General features: G+C 38.0%; 2 protein-coding genes and 1 long non-coding RNA gene across 3 annotated transcripts; 2 read left to right on the top strand and 1 right to left on the bottom strand.

Moving 5' to 3' along the window:
- Nucleotides 1-598: 598 nt before the first annotated feature.
- LOC135593844 (NASP-related protein sim3-like) lies at nucleotides 599-7014 on the top strand. Its single transcript, XM_065084152.1, has 6 exons — nucleotides 599-898; nucleotides 2785-3020; nucleotides 5380-5598; nucleotides 5675-5765; nucleotides 5900-6266; nucleotides 6496-7014. The coding sequence occupies exons 1-6, from the start codon at nucleotides 639-641 to the stop codon at nucleotides 6805-6807; spliced, it is 1485 nt and encodes a 494-aa protein (XP_064940224.1). The 5' UTR covers nucleotides 599-638; the 3' UTR covers nucleotides 6808-7014.
- Nucleotides 7015-10806: 3792 nt separating this feature from the next.
- LOC135593843 (uncharacterized) lies at nucleotides 10807-12224 on the bottom strand. The gene is made up of 2 exons (XR_010479848.1): nucleotides 12087-12224; nucleotides 10807-11900 (listed from the first exon to the last, which is right to left on the bottom strand). It is a non-coding gene; the product is annotated as an uncharacterized LOC135593843 (long non-coding RNA).
- On the top strand, nucleotides 12029-14804 carry LOC135593842 (BTB/POZ domain-containing protein At5g66560-like). Its single transcript, XM_065084151.1, has 4 exons — nucleotides 12029-12506; nucleotides 12580-12649; nucleotides 12726-14108; nucleotides 14196-14804. The coding sequence occupies exons 1-4, from the start codon at nucleotides 12469-12471 to the stop codon at nucleotides 14694-14696; spliced, it is 1992 nt and encodes a 663-aa protein (XP_064940223.1). The 5' UTR covers nucleotides 12029-12468; the 3' UTR covers nucleotides 14697-14804.
- Nucleotides 14805-16904: the final 2100 nt, after the last annotated feature.

Here is a 16904-nt window from a genome sequence, read left to right as displayed (position 1 = left end):
AATAATTATTTATTCTATTCCATTCATAATAATGGAACAATCATGTTAGGCAAAACAAAGAAAATCTATTAGATATCCATAAGTACATCGAACTTATCAAAATTCATTATGAAATAATATTCCAAAAAATTGACCGTAATATATCTGATTAAAACATAATATCACGAGAAATAGATAAATTTGTGACTGCTACTTGCTATTAGATTCTTTAGCTTTTTCATCTGAATTTAGATTAATTTTACAAGATCCGACAAAGTTGTATGAATATATTTAAAGGAACCCTAAATTGAATTAGGGAGTAAGACTAATAGTATATAATTTGGGAGAAATTGAAATATACTATTTTTTTTCCGAAAATAAAAATGATAATAAATTACTCCCATAAAAGAGATTAACTTTTTTTTGAATAAGAATAATTTTTAATATAAATTCATCGAGAAAGCCACATCAGCAATGGTAAATTTTGCCTTTCCCGGCAAACAAACACGCACGAAAAATTGAAATCGCTGCGCCGAAGCCCTTTAAGCATCATCGCTGATCAAACCAAATCCAACCGTCCGATCTCCTCCTCGCCAGCCAATTTAGTCGCCCGCCTCGCTCCTCTCCTCAGTCACGCAACGCGTTCCTCTTTCTCCGCCATGGCTTCCCCGGACCAAACCCACTCCGTCGAAGAAGCCCTAGCGCAAGATCCCGTTCCCTCCGAGGCCATGGCCCCCGAGGGGGCGGCCGCGGTCAAGGACCATGACTGCAGTGGCGGTTCCTCGAGTGCTCCCAAAGAAGAGGGGCCCGAGAAAACCCTAGTTCACGCGGACGAGCTGTTCGGGAAGGGGTCCAAGGCGATAGAGGACGGGGACTTCGTGGAAGCCGTGGATTGCCTCAGCCGCGCCTTGGAAATCAAGTTAGGGCTTCGTTCTGCGACCTTTCGATTTTTTTCATCCTTTAGTTGTACTCTTCGATGGCTGAGTTCGATTTATGCTTCTATTTGCATCGTTAATTTTGTCTGTGGAACCAACACGCTGACATATCTGTATATGTCTTACATCTTAATATTTCTGGAAAAATCGTATCTTTTAATATTTTGACAACCTTTTTTTCCCCGAAAGGTTGATATATTGAAATTTGTATCGTCCAAATTTACAATGACTCATGATGACAGTATGTAGATGTTTTTTCGTCATATGCCAATTCTCTTGGTTTACATGTTCATCTGTCTATATGTTTATCATATTAGAATTTGTGGGGGTATATATATGTATACACACATGTATGCTATACGGTTGTTTGGCAACTAAACTGGATGATTGCTAGCGTTAGTATGGTTTATTTCAGTAGTTATCTGTTAGAAAATTGATATAATTTCTGATAATTAAATACCTTGTGTACCCTTTTTACTTTACAAACTCATGCTAATAGACACTTTTTGTGTGTGAAAAGATAATGCCTTCAAAGTTGGACTGTCGCTAAATCAATGTATGAATGAGGAAATAGTATGCTGCTTGGTCTGCAGTGTTGTGGACGTTTCATGTTGGTATCTACAATGACCTGCAATGTTGTATACAAAGTGTGTTATTTATTTGTATGATTGTACTTTCAAGCATGATATTTTTTTTATGTTTTTGATGATCATTCCTCTGATGTACCTTCAGTTACCATTTTATTTGTAATGTAGTTTTAATTGTGATGTTAAATTGATTGATTAAGCTTTGAGAGAGGAAACAAAAGGGGAGAGGAAGCCAGTGGAGAAGAAAGAGGAGGGAGGTGAGAAAAGCATGAAGATGGAAGGAGGGAAACAAGAAGGATGGTTGTCAGCTATGGAGAGAAGAGAGAGGGGAACAAAGAAGAGAATGATAAAAAATGAGGGCAGAGAGGACAACAAAAATGGGTGTTGGTTGTAGAGAGAGAGAGAGAGAGGATAGGGTGGGAAAAGGAGGAAAGTTAGAATGACAACAGCAGAGGGTTCTGGCTACACATAGACGAGAGGTAGAGAGAAGGTAAGATGGAGGAGGGGGTGATAGTTAAGTACCTCTGGTCACACATAATTGAGAGATAAAGAGGGAAGACAGAGGAGAGGGCGATGACTAAGAACCTACAGTGACAGGGGAGAAAGAAGAGGTAGGAAAAAGGGAGTGAAGAACAGGGGAGATACACTGGACAAGGAGAGACACAACCAGTGGAAGGCAATCGATGGTAAGAATGCCAGCGCATAACACATGTATCAGGCATGGGGGATTATTTTTGGAGCAGGTCGAAGAGAGGGGGGAGAATTGAGTTTTTATCCTGTCAGTGGTATTTAGGTCACCTGGGCTAGTCTTTCTGAGTGCCTAGGATGCACAGCATGTTTATTGTTGCTTAGTTGAAGGTGCCTTGTGTATAGAAGTATAGCACACAGCTACACACTGAAGCCCTCAGCCTCATCTCGCCTTACCCGAGTGCTTCTTGACATTATTGAGTTTAGTTGATTTATTTCTGTATCTTAGATTATTTAAAATCCGACATTGTATAATTATTTTGAGAAAAAAAGCAAGTGAACTTTCGTTATGATTCACTTAAGCTAGAAAATAGAGCACTTAACTTGGTGTTCTGTCCCTGAAATCTCGGCTGGTGGGCATATTGGTTAATGATCAAGAAGATATGGCATGAGACAATTGCTTGAACTTTTTGACTGATAGGCATTATAGTAGTGTAATTTTTTGGTTAATTATTACTTATTCTTTCATATTTAGATCATGAATTGATTTGTTTTTAATCTATTGATGATAACTGTAATCTAACTTTTTGTTTCAGGGTTTCACATTTTGGTGAACTTGCTCAAGAATGTGCTAGCTCATATTATAAGTATGGTTGTGCACTACTGTATAAGGCTCAAGAAGAAGCTGAACCACTGGGTAACTTCCCTAAGGGCCCACCGACAAGTGTAGAAAAAGCCAAAACTTCTAGTTGTACAGTAGAGAGTGGAAGTTCATCAAAGGCTTCTGTTGACAATTCTAAAGAAACACCAGTTGGGAAAGAAGTACCTGACGGTACTATTTGACAATCCATCTCTTTCTTCTTTACAAGGTCCAAGATAGTGATTGCCTTATCTCTAACTAACCTCATCAACACTATATATATATATATATATATATATATAATACATAGTTCATTTTGTATAAGGTGATTCTCCTTTATGACCATTACATCTCAGAAATATTGGAGATTTCAGAGGGATTTGCTGCTTGTGCAGCGCAAGTTTTTAAAAACTTCATGATTAATTCTGGGGAACAAATCAGCAGTAATAGGGTCTTTGTTGATGACATCTTTATACCTGCATTGCCTTTGTCTTCTACGTAGTCATCATCATATTGAAAGAGTTAAGACTGATAGTACATCTTAGGAAAAAAAGGTTTATTGCTCCTATGGTTATTAACACCTACATACTAAGATTTTAAATATGATTGCTTCTTTTATTTTTTTTTAAGGGTATAACTTGATTATTGTTGTTGATGCCATTATGGATCATCTCAGTTGGACCAACCAAATTTTATCGTATTGTTGTAAGTGTAATTTTCCTCCATTATATTCCAGGAATGAACTGAATAATTTTACATTTTGAGATTGTGATTATAAATATAATTGATCAAGGATGCCTGTCTAGTGTATTGCTTTTGAAAATGAATTCTTGAGCAGCTAGTTTTAATCAATATAGATGTCTTATTATCATACTTCAACTCTGTGTTTAATAAATCAGTAATACAAGGTACTTGTCTATAAACTTAACCACCTTCTGTACTTATATTGCTGTTCTACTCAGTATGTGTTCTAACGCTAGTGCTGATGATGTGATACATTAAGCACCTATATATGTTTGATTTAGATAATAGGTATCTGTTGTCACTGTTGTTTTTCTATTTAGGATTTTTGTAACACTGGGTATAACATCTATCATTACTAATACTGATACAGTTTTTTAAACTGTCCTTTCATATATTACTGGGAGATGTAGATTAGTCAAAACTATTGTGATAGGGTTGCTGTATAGGTCAGCTTGCTTATCGAGCAATTTGTGCAACGGTTATTTAAGAGTCCCAAATGGTTCTAAAAGATTATCAAAGTGACATAATAGATTTTTGAGTTATATGCTCTAAATGTTTAGTTTTAATCAATATGCATCAATAATTATATTAAGTTTATTATATATTTACTTTCGGATAGTTGTATATTCTGTTGGGAAGCCAAAAGCCTTAAAAGGACTGTTGGATTGTTAATAGTTGATCATGATCATAACAGTGCCCTTAGGAGCAACCAATTTTTTAGGGCACCCAATTTTTTTGTTAGGGCTGTTTTCATTTCAACTTTGTGATGCTCATGATGTGTAAAGTTAATGTATTGAATATTGACTTATCTTGATCTTGATTGGTTGAACCAGATTTGGAACAAAGCTCATATAAACTACCTTTAGATTTTTGGTTCATGGTTTCAAATAGCGGTCTGTATCATTGGGGTCAAACAAGGCTGTATGGGTTATTATACAGGCTGGTTTACCAGTCTGCTATATTACCAAGCTGCTATTGGACCAAAATTTATGTTTGTGGTTTGGTTTAAGAATATAGTGGTAGTTTTGGCCGAAATCAGTGACACAAATTAGTCAAAGCTACCAAAACTCATGAGATAATCAAGTCTGCCCAATTCCATATTTGTTAATTTTTTATAACTTTTTTCTAATGAAGACTGTTTAGTGGACAACCGTTGATCGTATTTCAGATTGGTTGAACCAGATTAATCTTTCTAAGAGAAATGCTAAAATTTCCACAATGAAAAAACATTGATACTGCCAATGAAACTCTTGAGGGTTAAAATTGAAACTGAAAATAAAGGTGATGCTAGAAATCTTGTGTTATATTTTGGTCATCTTTAGAATTGGACACGTAGTCAATGTTTTGATAATTTAGTCAAGATTACCAGCCACCTCCTCCTCCCTCCCATTGTCCTTAGAATGCAGACATAATAACATAACAGAGGAATATACAATCAAATCTAATTCTAGTCAATAAGCTAGCACACTTGCTATTTATTGATTTTTTTAAAAAATATGAATAAGCTTATTATGTTGTTCTTGTAGATCTTATAAAGTTCATGTGGTGACCATAGCAAGTTATGGATCTGGTTGGTTTGCATGATTGCTGGAGTTCTAGACATCTTTGATAGTCATCAACTTTCCTGTTCCTAACTCTCTGTTTCTTTGGCAGTAGCTTCAATTTTAGCCTTAAGCATGCCCTATCAGTAGTTTCTGCGGCATTATTGTTTTAGCTCTCTTCAGTTTTTTTTTTTTTTTTCTGTTTCATGGCTAAACATAAGTTGCTCTACTGTTCCTTGTCATAGCTGTTCTTATTATGTCTGTAGGAGAAGGTTTAGGTGATGAGGATTATACAAATGATGAAGTTGATGATGAAAGTGGAGATGATGATGAGGATACGGCTGAAGCAGATGAAGATGAATCTGATTTGGATCTTGCGTGGAAAATGCTAGATGTTGCAAGGGCAATTGTTGAGAAGAGCTCTGGAAATACCATGGAGAAGGTGAATATCTTGGCTGCTCTAGCTGAAGTTTCCATGGAAAGAGGTTAGCTTCCTTTAGCTGCTGTTCCTACAGATATCAACTGCTATACTGAAATCTGAGCAACTTTGCTAACTTGCAGAGGACATTGAGACTTCGTTAAATGACTATTTGAGAGCTCTATCCATATTGGAACACCTGGTTGAGTTTGACAATCGCCGGATTGTTGAATTGTATCCTTTCAAGTGATATATTGTTACTACTTGCTACTTGTTAGCAATGTAAAAATAAAATTCTGACCTGGAAAGTGAGTAATTAAATGTCATTTACAGAAATTATCTTTTCTGCTTCTTTAACTTGATTTTAGAAACTTCAGGATAAGTTTAGTCTTGGAATTGGGATCTAGAATTAAAGATGCCATACCTTACTGTGAAAAGGCGATATCACTTTGCAAGTCTCGTTTACAAAGACTCAAGGAAAATACAACAAGCTTGACAACTCCAGCTGAAGCTGTCGGGAATTCTGTGTCTGGCTCAGAGAAAAGTGACAATCTAACTGCTGAAGATGCTAGGTCTTCTACAACAAGCTTGACAACTCCAGCTGAAGCTGTTGGGAATTCTGTGTCTGGCTCAGAGAAAAGTGACAATCTAACTGCTGAAGATGCTAGGTCTTCATCTAATTTTGTGGAAGAGATAGAACTATTCAGTTCGATATTAATTGAGCTTGAAAAGAAGGTATTTTTTACTAATGTTATTTTTCTTTGCAAAGTTGAAATTTGATTCTTAGAATTTTATTGCATTAAATTATATTACCAAATTAGAACCACTAGATCTGGCAATCGGTGATTTTCTTTCAGCTGCATTGTCAAATATCATGCGATAGCATGGTTGTAGCTTACAAACAGATTACATCTTTGGACACAACATCAGCACTTACAAAGTCTTTTACATTTTATGGATGTAGCTGGAAGACCTGCAACAAATATTGATGAATCCAAGATCTGTTGTGTCTGAAGTCATGAAGTTGATAGCTTCTAAGCAGCCTTATGATGAAAAGAATGCACCAAGTGCATCCAGAGCTTCATCTTTGAATTCTTTGCAGATGGGAGCCACAAATGGTGGTTTTGATTCTCCAACTATTTCTACTGCTGCATCAAATGGTGGTGTGATGGACCTAGGCGTCGTGGGCAGAGGCATAAAGCGAGCTACTATAAAGCCTATTGATGCTGAACCTTCTCAAAAGAAGCCCATGTTGGATAAGACCACAGAGAGCTGATCGTGGCAGCATTTCTGTTGCTCAAGATGTGGGGCTCTTGGCTCCACTCCTTGAGATGCCCAAGTTAAAGTAGTGCTGGTATGCACTTCACTTTTTGCCCTTTATATTTCAAGCTGGTCAGTGTGTTGTTTTCATTGGTGTAGTCTAAGCTAATAGGATATTTGATACCATGATCAGTATAGATGTCTAATGGAACTGTTTGTGATATTTAAATGTGTGCAAAATTTCTAGTGTAGTTAATCCTGCATTGAGCTTTGCAAAATATTGGACTCAAATCCATTAGTGGTGTACTTTCTTTGGATGAGTGCTGCCTTATGGAAGTCACATGTAGAGATTTACATATCAGTTTTCCAATGGATCCTTATTTTTCTCTTTTTTTTTTCTTTATGATGCCATTTTATACAGGTTTACTTTGTTTTTATATGGAGTGATGGTCTTTTTATCTTTATATTTTGCTTCATTGTTCATTGTTCATGTAGAATTTTTTATAAGAAGATTGCTTTAGTCAAAGTGCTAGCAACTTAGGACAGAGAAAAAGAGTTGTAAGAAAAATATCTAGAGCTAAGTAAGTAGTTTTGAGGATGACATTTTTATTTTGAGAGGAGGATTATAATAGTTGAGTCCCACACGTTTTCAATTATAACTAATATGCCAATAGAAGTATAAGTAATATATATATATATATATATATATATATATAATCCATATTTAGTAATATGATTTATGATGTTTATACTTCATAAATATGATAAATAATAAGTTTATGTTTTTGGATTTCATAATTGAAGTATATGTTTTTTAAAAATATTATCCTTCTTGTTCTATGAAATGTTGGTTGAGCATGTATAAGTATTAATGTTTACGTTAAGCATATTGCAACAAGTCAAAATGTGCTAGCGGATTTGACTATAAGGCTAAGTTATAATAATAAGCATGCATAGTAACTAGAAATGATGATTGAATTTTAATTGACCTTAAGTGAATATCGTTTGAATAAGTTTGACCATGATTATTATAAGGAAGTTTTTCAGTTTTATTCGTTATGGATGTGAAGAATCATAAGCTATTTAAGCATGGATGGAATAATAAAAAATTAAATGAAGAAGTAAATTAAAGAAGAATGTTGAGATATATAAGTGAGATTGAAAAAAGAGTTTAGAACAAAAATATCATCTTTATCAAACCAAATTGAACTTAATGAAAATTATTACAACATAAAAATTATAGTAGTAAAAGAAAAAAAAAATTAAAATGAGGTCAAGATTGAACCTTAAACCTTAAGGTAATCATTTTAACACCTTTATCTTATTCTAGCTTTATCTTCTTTAGCAACTTATAACTCATGACTCTTTCTTTTCTTCTTCAATTGTTCTTTTAGCTTTTCTCATGAAGGCTAGAAACCATAGAAGATTGAGGTAAGAAAAATTTAATTCTTTCCTTATTATACTTAAGTTCTTAGTTTTATAGATTATAGGCTGATATTTTTAATTACTTTTGAGTAACCTAAATTTTAAATTTATCTTTGATTGAATCTCTTATGATCCTAAGACCTTTATTATGACTTTAATATTAGATTGGTGCATATAGTTATTACTACCATAATATGAGGTACTTAGAATATCTTATTTTCTAAGAAGGTGTTTTATTCAAGTTGAATTAACCCCTTTAGGAATATGACTAGTCTTTGATCTTATGATATGTTTTAAGAGGTTCGGTGAGAGTTATGTGAGATTTGAAATTGAGTGAATATCATATTTGTATATGAGGTTTATAAGTTTAAATAGTTGTAATTTCAGTAGAACATAAGTATTAGTAGTTAAAATATGAGAGTAGTTTAGCCTTCAAATTATTTTATTTTAAGCTAAAATTTGATATGTATTTAGTTTTATATATTTTTTAGTTTTTAACAAAATTTTATGATAATTAAATTAAGGCATTTGATGATCCTATGCTCCCATTTTGATAGCAACTAGTTTAATTAAGGTATTTGATCTTATGTTCCTAATTTGATAAATGTTAAGGCATTTGATGATCCTATGCTCCCAATTTGATAAATATGTTACTTTTTAACACACTCTGTATTTTTATTTTTTTAATTCAATTAGGTAAGTATAAGTTTAATTTATTATAAAATAATAATTATATAAATTATTATATGCATAAGGTATTTTGGAATTCATGTTTTAATTAATATGGTAGTCATAAGATAAATATGAATATATATATATTTTTTATAAGTATAATAATATATAAATTATGATATATATATATATATATATATATATATATATATATATAATTATATAATGATGTGTGATATGAGAATACACGTATTTTTATGATATGTAATGTGAACATACATGAATATATTATGATATTTAATATATATATATATATATGTTATGATGTACGGTATGTGTATGTATATATTATAATATATTTATATATATTATAACGTACTGTATGAGTGTGTATATATATATTATGATATGAAGTGTAAGAGTTCATGAATTTGTTATGTTTTTTAATGTGTATATAATAATTTTAAATTATTTTGATATAGAATTTATCTTTTTATTTTGTATATGATATATTATATGGTTATGCTTGTTAAAAATTTTTTAAGATAAAGAGTTTACTGTTAAATATTTTATGTCAATAATTTTAAAATATTATATATATATATGACATGATATGATGTATATTTATTTGAATAAAGCTATAAAGGTTTATACTTATTGATTTATTGTTCATTATAAACTCTATTTTATAAGTTAGGATACTAAGGTACCAAAACAAATATGAAGTTATAGTTATATATAGATTTTAAAAATATTATGTAATTTTTTATCATTTTATTTTATAAGTTAATATGTTTTAATTTTAAAACTATATTTTTATTATACTCCTATTAATAAAAACAATAAAAATATTTTATTTTATTTTAATGATGAATGTTGGGTATTACGTTGTGTAAGCGTAGAATGAGACGAGAGTGGGACCAACCTAAGTTGACTCGAGGTCAACCCCAATCATAGCCGAGCACCCGTGCTTATAAGAGAACTCAATCACCATCCAACACGTACGATTAGAGCGAGAGAGACACGTTCCAAGTTCTGACCGGCGTGCCATGACTCAAGTCACGATGAGGTCGACGTGGCGCGCACGAGAGGGGCTCGATGGGATGTTTTGAGACTGCTGCCCACCACCCCACTTCATTGCACGATTGCAAAGGCTTCAAAAGCTGTCAACGATGGCGTTGCATCAGCGCCTCCAAAAGTGGAGACACGCCATCAACGTGCCCCCGAAAGCAAGCGTGAAGTGGTGACGTGGCTTTGACCACTCCACCTGAATGAACGCACGAAATCAATCTCCAATCCAGAAGCAGGGATCCCCGTGTCCCGACCAAGCCACTCACACGGCTAATACCTCCGGAGGCCACCGCTTTCCACCAGTGGAAGATCGATAACCCGTGTTTGGTGGCTCCACCCAGACGCAGGAACCATCCCGGGGTCCTATCAACTTTCGCACGCATCACAAGGCAAAGGCCCGATCGAGTATGTGGGGGGTCGAATGCAGGTGTGGTGGAGTCAGCATAGGATGCCATCCACTATGTACAGTAACCTTTTCTCATTGGTTGTGTGTGGTCGTGCATGTAAGACAAAGCATGTATGAATCAAGTACAATCAAACCGCGTATAATCCTAGCTGTCAGACGCCTACAAGACACCAAAGCCTGTCTTCCTGAGGACCCTCTATTAATGCCGTAGAAATAACTTCTCTTAATGCTCTTTAAATTTAAGTGAGAAAGAATATATATATATATATATATATATATATATATATATATATATATATATATATATATATATATATATATATATTAGATCCCTTTGAGAAGATTTCCCTGCAGAAGTTGACAACTTAATTTTCTTTCAAAGATAAAGAAGATAATACTAAACTTTTAACTCTAATTATAGGTAATTTTAGAAAAGATTGGTAAACCATGAAGAAATATGTAAAACATTAATTTCATTCCATTATTATAGCCCCTTGCCTCAAATCCCTCTGCCAAAATCTCCCTGCAGAAGTTGACATCTCAATCTTTTTCCCACAGACAAAAATATGATCTATGGAGGATCTAAAAGCAGACATTTAATTCCATTCCAATGTTACAACAAACCTTTTAGTACTCAGCACTTGCCACCTCTACTTTTACTAGGTTTACCTTACAGGTACACACACAGCCAATAAAGTATTTGTTTGAGTGCATTTAACCACAGTGCACTGGATCAGTGTCTCTGGTGTCTCTTGTTTCTGCACACAAACAACAGTGTTCCTTTGCCCTAAATTGTAGGTAATGTTCCCTACATTCACAAAAAGAGTCTCTGTTTCCAGATGATCTTACTTCACTGGCATTAAGAACCTATGAACAAAGCAGCTATGCATTATAAATGCAATGGGCCACACTTTTGTGCATCTTCTTGTCTACACAGCCTGGTATTGCAGACACACAGCATAGGTCTGTACAAGTCCAGAAACAGTATTTGTTTATGTGAACATGGACCAGGTTAGTTGTCATGGAATATTAGCATCCTGTTGCTAACAAAACTCCAAGTATTGTGGTGAGTAGCCTATGTATCTGGAATGTCTTGTACTACCTTTCCAAGATAGAGGAAAGAATACATCTATCATGTCGAGTCAGCTAAATCATAGAGTTTCTCTCTGTCACTCGAGGAAGCTTAAATGAGGACTTGATGCCAGTTTGTACTGGCACACATCTCACATCTACTCTGCCCAAAATTGTGGCATTAGTTTTGAGTCACACAGATTGCAGAGGAGCATGCTTACTGTGGCAGCAAAGCATCAAATGGGTAGAATGGTGATGGCCAATGTGCTTTTGAGTTTAAACTTTAAACAATTGAAAAGGTACAGACTAGCATGACAAGAGTCAAGATGGTTTGTACATGCATACCTTCACTGTTCTCTGCTTCCCCATTAGAGCTTGTCTCACACCTTTAATGCGCTCCAGCAGTGGTGGATAAACATTGATGAGCTCTGCATTTTCTGCAAAAGGTTGCATCCTTGCATGACCTGTAACACCTCAACAGCAGCAGGAGAAAGGAGAACAGAACATGAAAGAAAGAGAAATATAAGGACAATGGTTAAGTAGGAGATCAAGAGAGGAATTGGCAATGGCAAGGAATAGAAAGCCAATTGGCAATCAAAGAGAGAGATAAAAATGATCCCACGGTAGAAGGACATTAAACAAACACCTACCGTGCCTCGCTTTCCTCCCCCTCTCCTCCTCGAGTGAGATTCTCTTCAGATAATGCAGCAAAGCCTGCAGCATAATTCAATTAAACTAACAAGAAAGGATTAGTAAATTGGGCAAGGTAACTGCTTTTGAGGTGAAACGTTGTTCAAACGTTCCTTGTCCCTCTCTCCCACTTGGAATCCCCTCCCAACCAAACAAAATCATAATTTTTTCTTCTCCTCCCCCTCGCCTGCAGACACTTGAGCCCCATCTGAGCAAGGGAGTTTGAGCCATAGTGGTGGAATCTGGGAAAAGATTGGAGCTTGGAAGCAATGGCGAACGGTTTGGGGCTCCAGTGAGCTATTGGCAGATCTGGAGGAACTTCTGTTTGAGTAGAGGACGACAATGGCAGCCGAGAAGTCCAGCTCCAGAGGCCAAGCATGGTTTGGTCGTTGCTCCATCTAATTTTACTGGAAAGCTTTGATCTTTTAGCTCATCAGTCTCGTTTTCTTGAAGGTTTTGCACTACTGGGTTGCCTACTGACATTGTGATCGAGGTTGGTGAGATGAGCTTCCATCTCCACAAGGTGATGATCTAAGCCCCAAATGTATCAGCTTTTTGCCCTTTTTGTTGGTTTCTAACTCGGATTTTGGTGTCGACAGTTCCCCTTGATGTCGAAGAGTAGAAAGCTCCACCAACTGATCACGGAGATAGAGCAGAAAAATGGGGCAGACGGAGACGAGGAAGAGATCGAAGAAGTGGAAGAGGACTTCCACCACATTCCGCTGCCGGACTTCCCCGGCGGCGCTGAAATCTTCGAGGCCGCCGCGAAGTTCTGCTACGGTGTCAAAATCGAGATCACCGCCTGGAACGCCGCCGCCCTGCGCTGTGCGGCCGAGTACCTCGAAATGACGGAGGAGTTCGCGGAGGAGAACCTCGTGTCGCGGACCGAGCGGTTCCTAGCCCAATCCGTGCTCCGGAGCCCGAGGGAATCGGTGAAAGCCCTCAAGTCCTGCGAGGCTTTGCTCCCCATGGCTGAGGACCTCGGCCTCGTGCAGCGCTGCGTCGAATCCATCGCCACCCGCCCCGCCTCCGCCGACATGAGCTCCCTCTTCGGCTGGCCCATCAAGGAGGGCAGCAGCGGGCGGGCGGCCGCGGCAGCTGACGCCAAGCTCCAGTCTGCCGCCGCCGCCCTCTGGAATGGGATCGATACCGGGATCCGCCGAAAGAACGGCCTCCGCTCCACCGCCGCCTCGGCCGCGGCCGCGGTTGCCGTTGATTCCTGGTTCGAGGACCTGGCGGCCCTCAGCCTCCCTTTCTACAAGCGGGTGATCTCCGCCATGAGAGCCAAGGATCTGAACGCCGACGTGATCGAAGGCTCCCTCATCTCCTACGCTAAGCGGTCGATCCCGGGGCTCTCACGGTCGAACCGCCATCATAACGCCAGCACTGCGGCCGCCGCCTCCTCTGGCCCGCTGCCATCCGAGGCGGAGCAACGGGAGCTCTTAGAGACCGTCATCACCAACCTCCCCCAATCGAAGAAGAAGAGCAGCAGTTCCTCTTCGGGTCTGGTCACCACCCGGTTCCTTTTCGGCCTCCTCCGCACGGCTAACATCCTCCGCGCCTCGGAAGCTTCCCGGACCGCTCTGGAACGCAGGATCGCTTCGCAGCTCGAGCACGCCACCCTCGACGACCTCCTGATGCCGAGCTATTCCTACCTTGTCGAGACGCTCTACGACGTGGACTGCGTCGAGCGGATCGTGGGCTTCTTCCTGGAGGGCCTCGAGGAGAGACCGGCCACCGCTGCCGCCGCCGAGGAGGACGCAGACGACGGCGGTGATGGGGAGGAGGAGGCGGGATCATCCCTTTGTACTGATAAGAACAAGCTGCTGGTGGTGGGGAAGCTGGTGGACACGTACCTCTCAGAGATCGCGTCCGACGCGAACCTGAAACCAGACAAGTTCTGCAACCTCGCACTCTCGCTGCCGGACCACGCGAGGATGTTCGACGACGGCCTCTATCGCTCCGTCGATGTCTACCTCAAGGTACGGCGATTCCGGGGCTCTTGTTGGGATGTACATGAGGTGTTTGTTAATATGTTCGTGATGGATTATATATGTACGTGCACGTAGGCGCATCCGAGGATAACCGAGGAGGAGAAGGAGAGGGTGTGCGGGGTGATGGACTGCCAGAAGCTGACGCTGGAGGCGTGCACGCACGCGGCGCAGAACGAGCGGCTACCGTTGCGGGCGGTGGTGCAGGTGCTCTTCTTCGAGCAGCTGCAGCTGCGGCGGGCGATCGCAGGGACGCTGATGGCGGCGGAGCACGAGGAGGAGGAGGAGGAGGATGAGGCAGCGGAAGGGGAGAGGAGGGAGAGGGGCGGGTGGAGGGGGGCGGCGGCGATACAGGAGAACCAGGTGCTGAGGCTAGACATGGACAGCATGCGGAGCCGGGTGCAGGGGCTGGAGAGGGAGTGCTCGAGGATGAGGAAGGCGATCGAGAGGATGGACCGCGGGGCGGTGGCGGCGGCGGGGGGCGGCCGGGGAAAGCTGGCCAGACGGTTCGGCTGCAAGTTCGGCACGCAGGTGTGCGTTTCGCACCACCGGACGGTGGTGGCGCCGAGGAAGTCATGAAGGAGGATCAACAAATGGCTTAGCCAGATGATGTAATGCTGTGTCTTAAGCTACAATGATGTCAACTTTCGCAAGACTAATCGAGCACATGAGGCGATTTAGGTGAAACACTTGAGAATGGTTACCTGAAGAAGCCTCCATCGAATCATGATGGAGAAAGGCACAAAGTGCCGATGATGATACTTCAAATTGCTGTGACTAAAATCTTCTCAAATTAATCTGAACACTAAATTAAACACAAATTATCATTTCACTCTTCCCTGCATGATTGTATGAACATTTATGTTGTTACCAAACATTAGGGTATAAAAACATAAATTTGTTCCTTCCTCAAAGATTTTATAAGTTCTTTTTGTATAACCACAAACAATGAGAATATTCCCTAGAAATTGATATCTTTTTGAGAAAAAAAAATTGTTGATTACAAGATTATATAAAAACAACAAGTTTATATTATTTTTTTTAAATTATATGATCTAATTCTTCGCGGCTATGTGTAGTATTTCGGTCCTTATACTTTTAAAAATTATATTAATTTTTTTATATTTATAAAAATAAAATTATATATTATAATTAGTTTTTCTTAATTATTTTATTTTTATATTTTTAAAAATTATATTAAGATTTTTTATATTTGTGAAAGTGAAAAATATAGTAATAGAGATATTAAAATAACTAATTACGAAGACTAATCTATAATTAATCTCAAAACTTTTGAGAGAATTCTATGACAAAAATTTCTCATGCCATATTTCATTTACGTAAGAAATAAGTAAAAAATATAAATCTTATATAACAGAGATAGATATAAAAACACTTCAATTTACAAGCAACAGTGACAAGAAAAATACTATTAATATGAAGAGAAGAAAATAGTACAAAAAGATGGAATCATCGAGTCATGCATATTCATTTTCAGAAATACTCGCAATTGAAATGACAATAAATATCATAACATCATCGATTTTACCAATGAAAATATGAAAATAAAAAATAAAAAAATAATTTTAATTTTAATATTTTAGTTAGTGATGACAAACAACATTAGTGATAGCAGATGATATCGTTGTTGGGAATCATGAGTGGCTTTAACCAGAGGTGAAGACTGTTTTTTATATGTGTTGGTGTCAATACAATTGCAAAGTTATGACAGTCCTGTCGTCACTTTCTCATTCACAACAACCACCCAAGACTCTAGCGATCAGTTAAAATATTAAATTATATATATATATTAGTAAATTTAATATTATTAAGATAAATAGACTTAAATATTTTACGTTTGTAATGATATCAATATAATCTTTTTAAAATATAAATACTAAAATACTAAAAATAATTAACTAAATTCATAATATCTAGTCAGACTATGGACCTATCAAATTGTTTAAAGCTACGTCCCACCACAATTCAAAAGAGTCAGAACACAATTAATCACTTCCACAAAACCGTGCATTAAATGAAGAATACCCCATCCCACCCAACTGGCCAACTATTCATTATCGATTGCTGTGACGACATGGATGGATGAGCTTCATCTTCCTATAATTTCCCTCGACGGGTTCATGTTCATACACGTATCTCCTGAATCGATTGATGTTGAATTCGATGGATGTTAATAAGGGATGATTGAATTATATATAAATAAATATAAGAGAATTTTTCAGCGAAAGATATTATAATCCACTGGGAATTAATCACAAAATTCTTAACCATTTATGTCATTATTTCTCTATTAAATATTTATGTCATAAATATTTTAAATGAATCTTATACGAAGTCTGTATACTAAAGATGTTAATATTTAATATTTAGATGAATATATATAAATATTAATATATATTATTTTCAGATCTGGCGGAAGGGGACACGTCGGCAGCGTGGACAGTGACACGTGATGGAAGTGGGGCTCCGTTTTGTCGTTTCCTAGTGTGCCGCAGAGTACGGTTCCGGGCCGTCGTCACCCATTTGGCTTACCACTTGTTGCATGAGAGGAATGAGCTGGTTCCCTGTGCGGGACCCTGTGGGGCCTTCTGGTTCATTCCACGCGTCCCACGCGTCCCACGCTCGAACGAATGATCTCACTACTCTCCCTGACGGTGTGTACCCAGCTGTCGTGACTGAGTCCCTGCACGACTCTGGACACGAATCTTCCCTGATCCAAGAAAACGACAGGCCCCACCTCACTTGGGAATGGTAACCCCCCCTCCG

The sequence above is a fragment of the Musa acuminata genome, chromosome BXJ1-9 (genome assembly GCF_036884655.1).
Source record: "Musa acuminata AAA Group cultivar baxijiao chromosome BXJ1-9, Cavendish_Baxijiao_AAA, whole genome shotgun sequence".
NCBI classification, from domain to species: Eukaryota; Viridiplantae; Streptophyta; class Magnoliopsida; order Zingiberales; family Musaceae; genus Musa; species Musa acuminata.
The sequence above is the reverse complement of the archived record's forward strand: the minus strand, read 5'-3'. Positions and strand labels throughout refer to the sequence as shown.

Excerpts from the sequence above, each read along its gene's own strand:
- LOC135593844 (XM_065084152.1), top strand. The coding sequence starts at position 639 with ATGGCTTCCCCGGACCAAACCCACTCCGTCGAAGAAGCCCTAGCGCAA. Across the intron at positions 5,766-5,899 it reads AATCGCCGGATTGTTGAATT|AAACTTCAGGATAAGTTTAG; the intron begins GTATCCTTTCAA and ends ACTTGATTTTAG. Across the intron at positions 6,267-6,495 it reads TAATTGAGCTTGAAAAGAAG|CTGGAAGACCTGCAACAAAT; the intron begins GTATTTTTTACT and ends TTATGGATGTAG.
- LOC135593842 (XM_065084151.1), top strand. The coding sequence starts at position 12,469 with ATGGCAGCCGAGAAGTCCAGCTCCAGAGGCCAAGCATG. Across the intron at positions 12,507-12,579 it reads AGCTCCAGAGGCCAAGCATG|GTTTTGCACTACTGGGTTGC; the intron begins GTTTGGTCGTTG and ends GTTTTCTTGAAG. Across the intron at positions 12,650-12,725 it reads TGAGCTTCCATCTCCACAAG|TTCCCCTTGATGTCGAAGAG; the intron begins GTGATGATCTAA and ends TGGTGTCGACAG.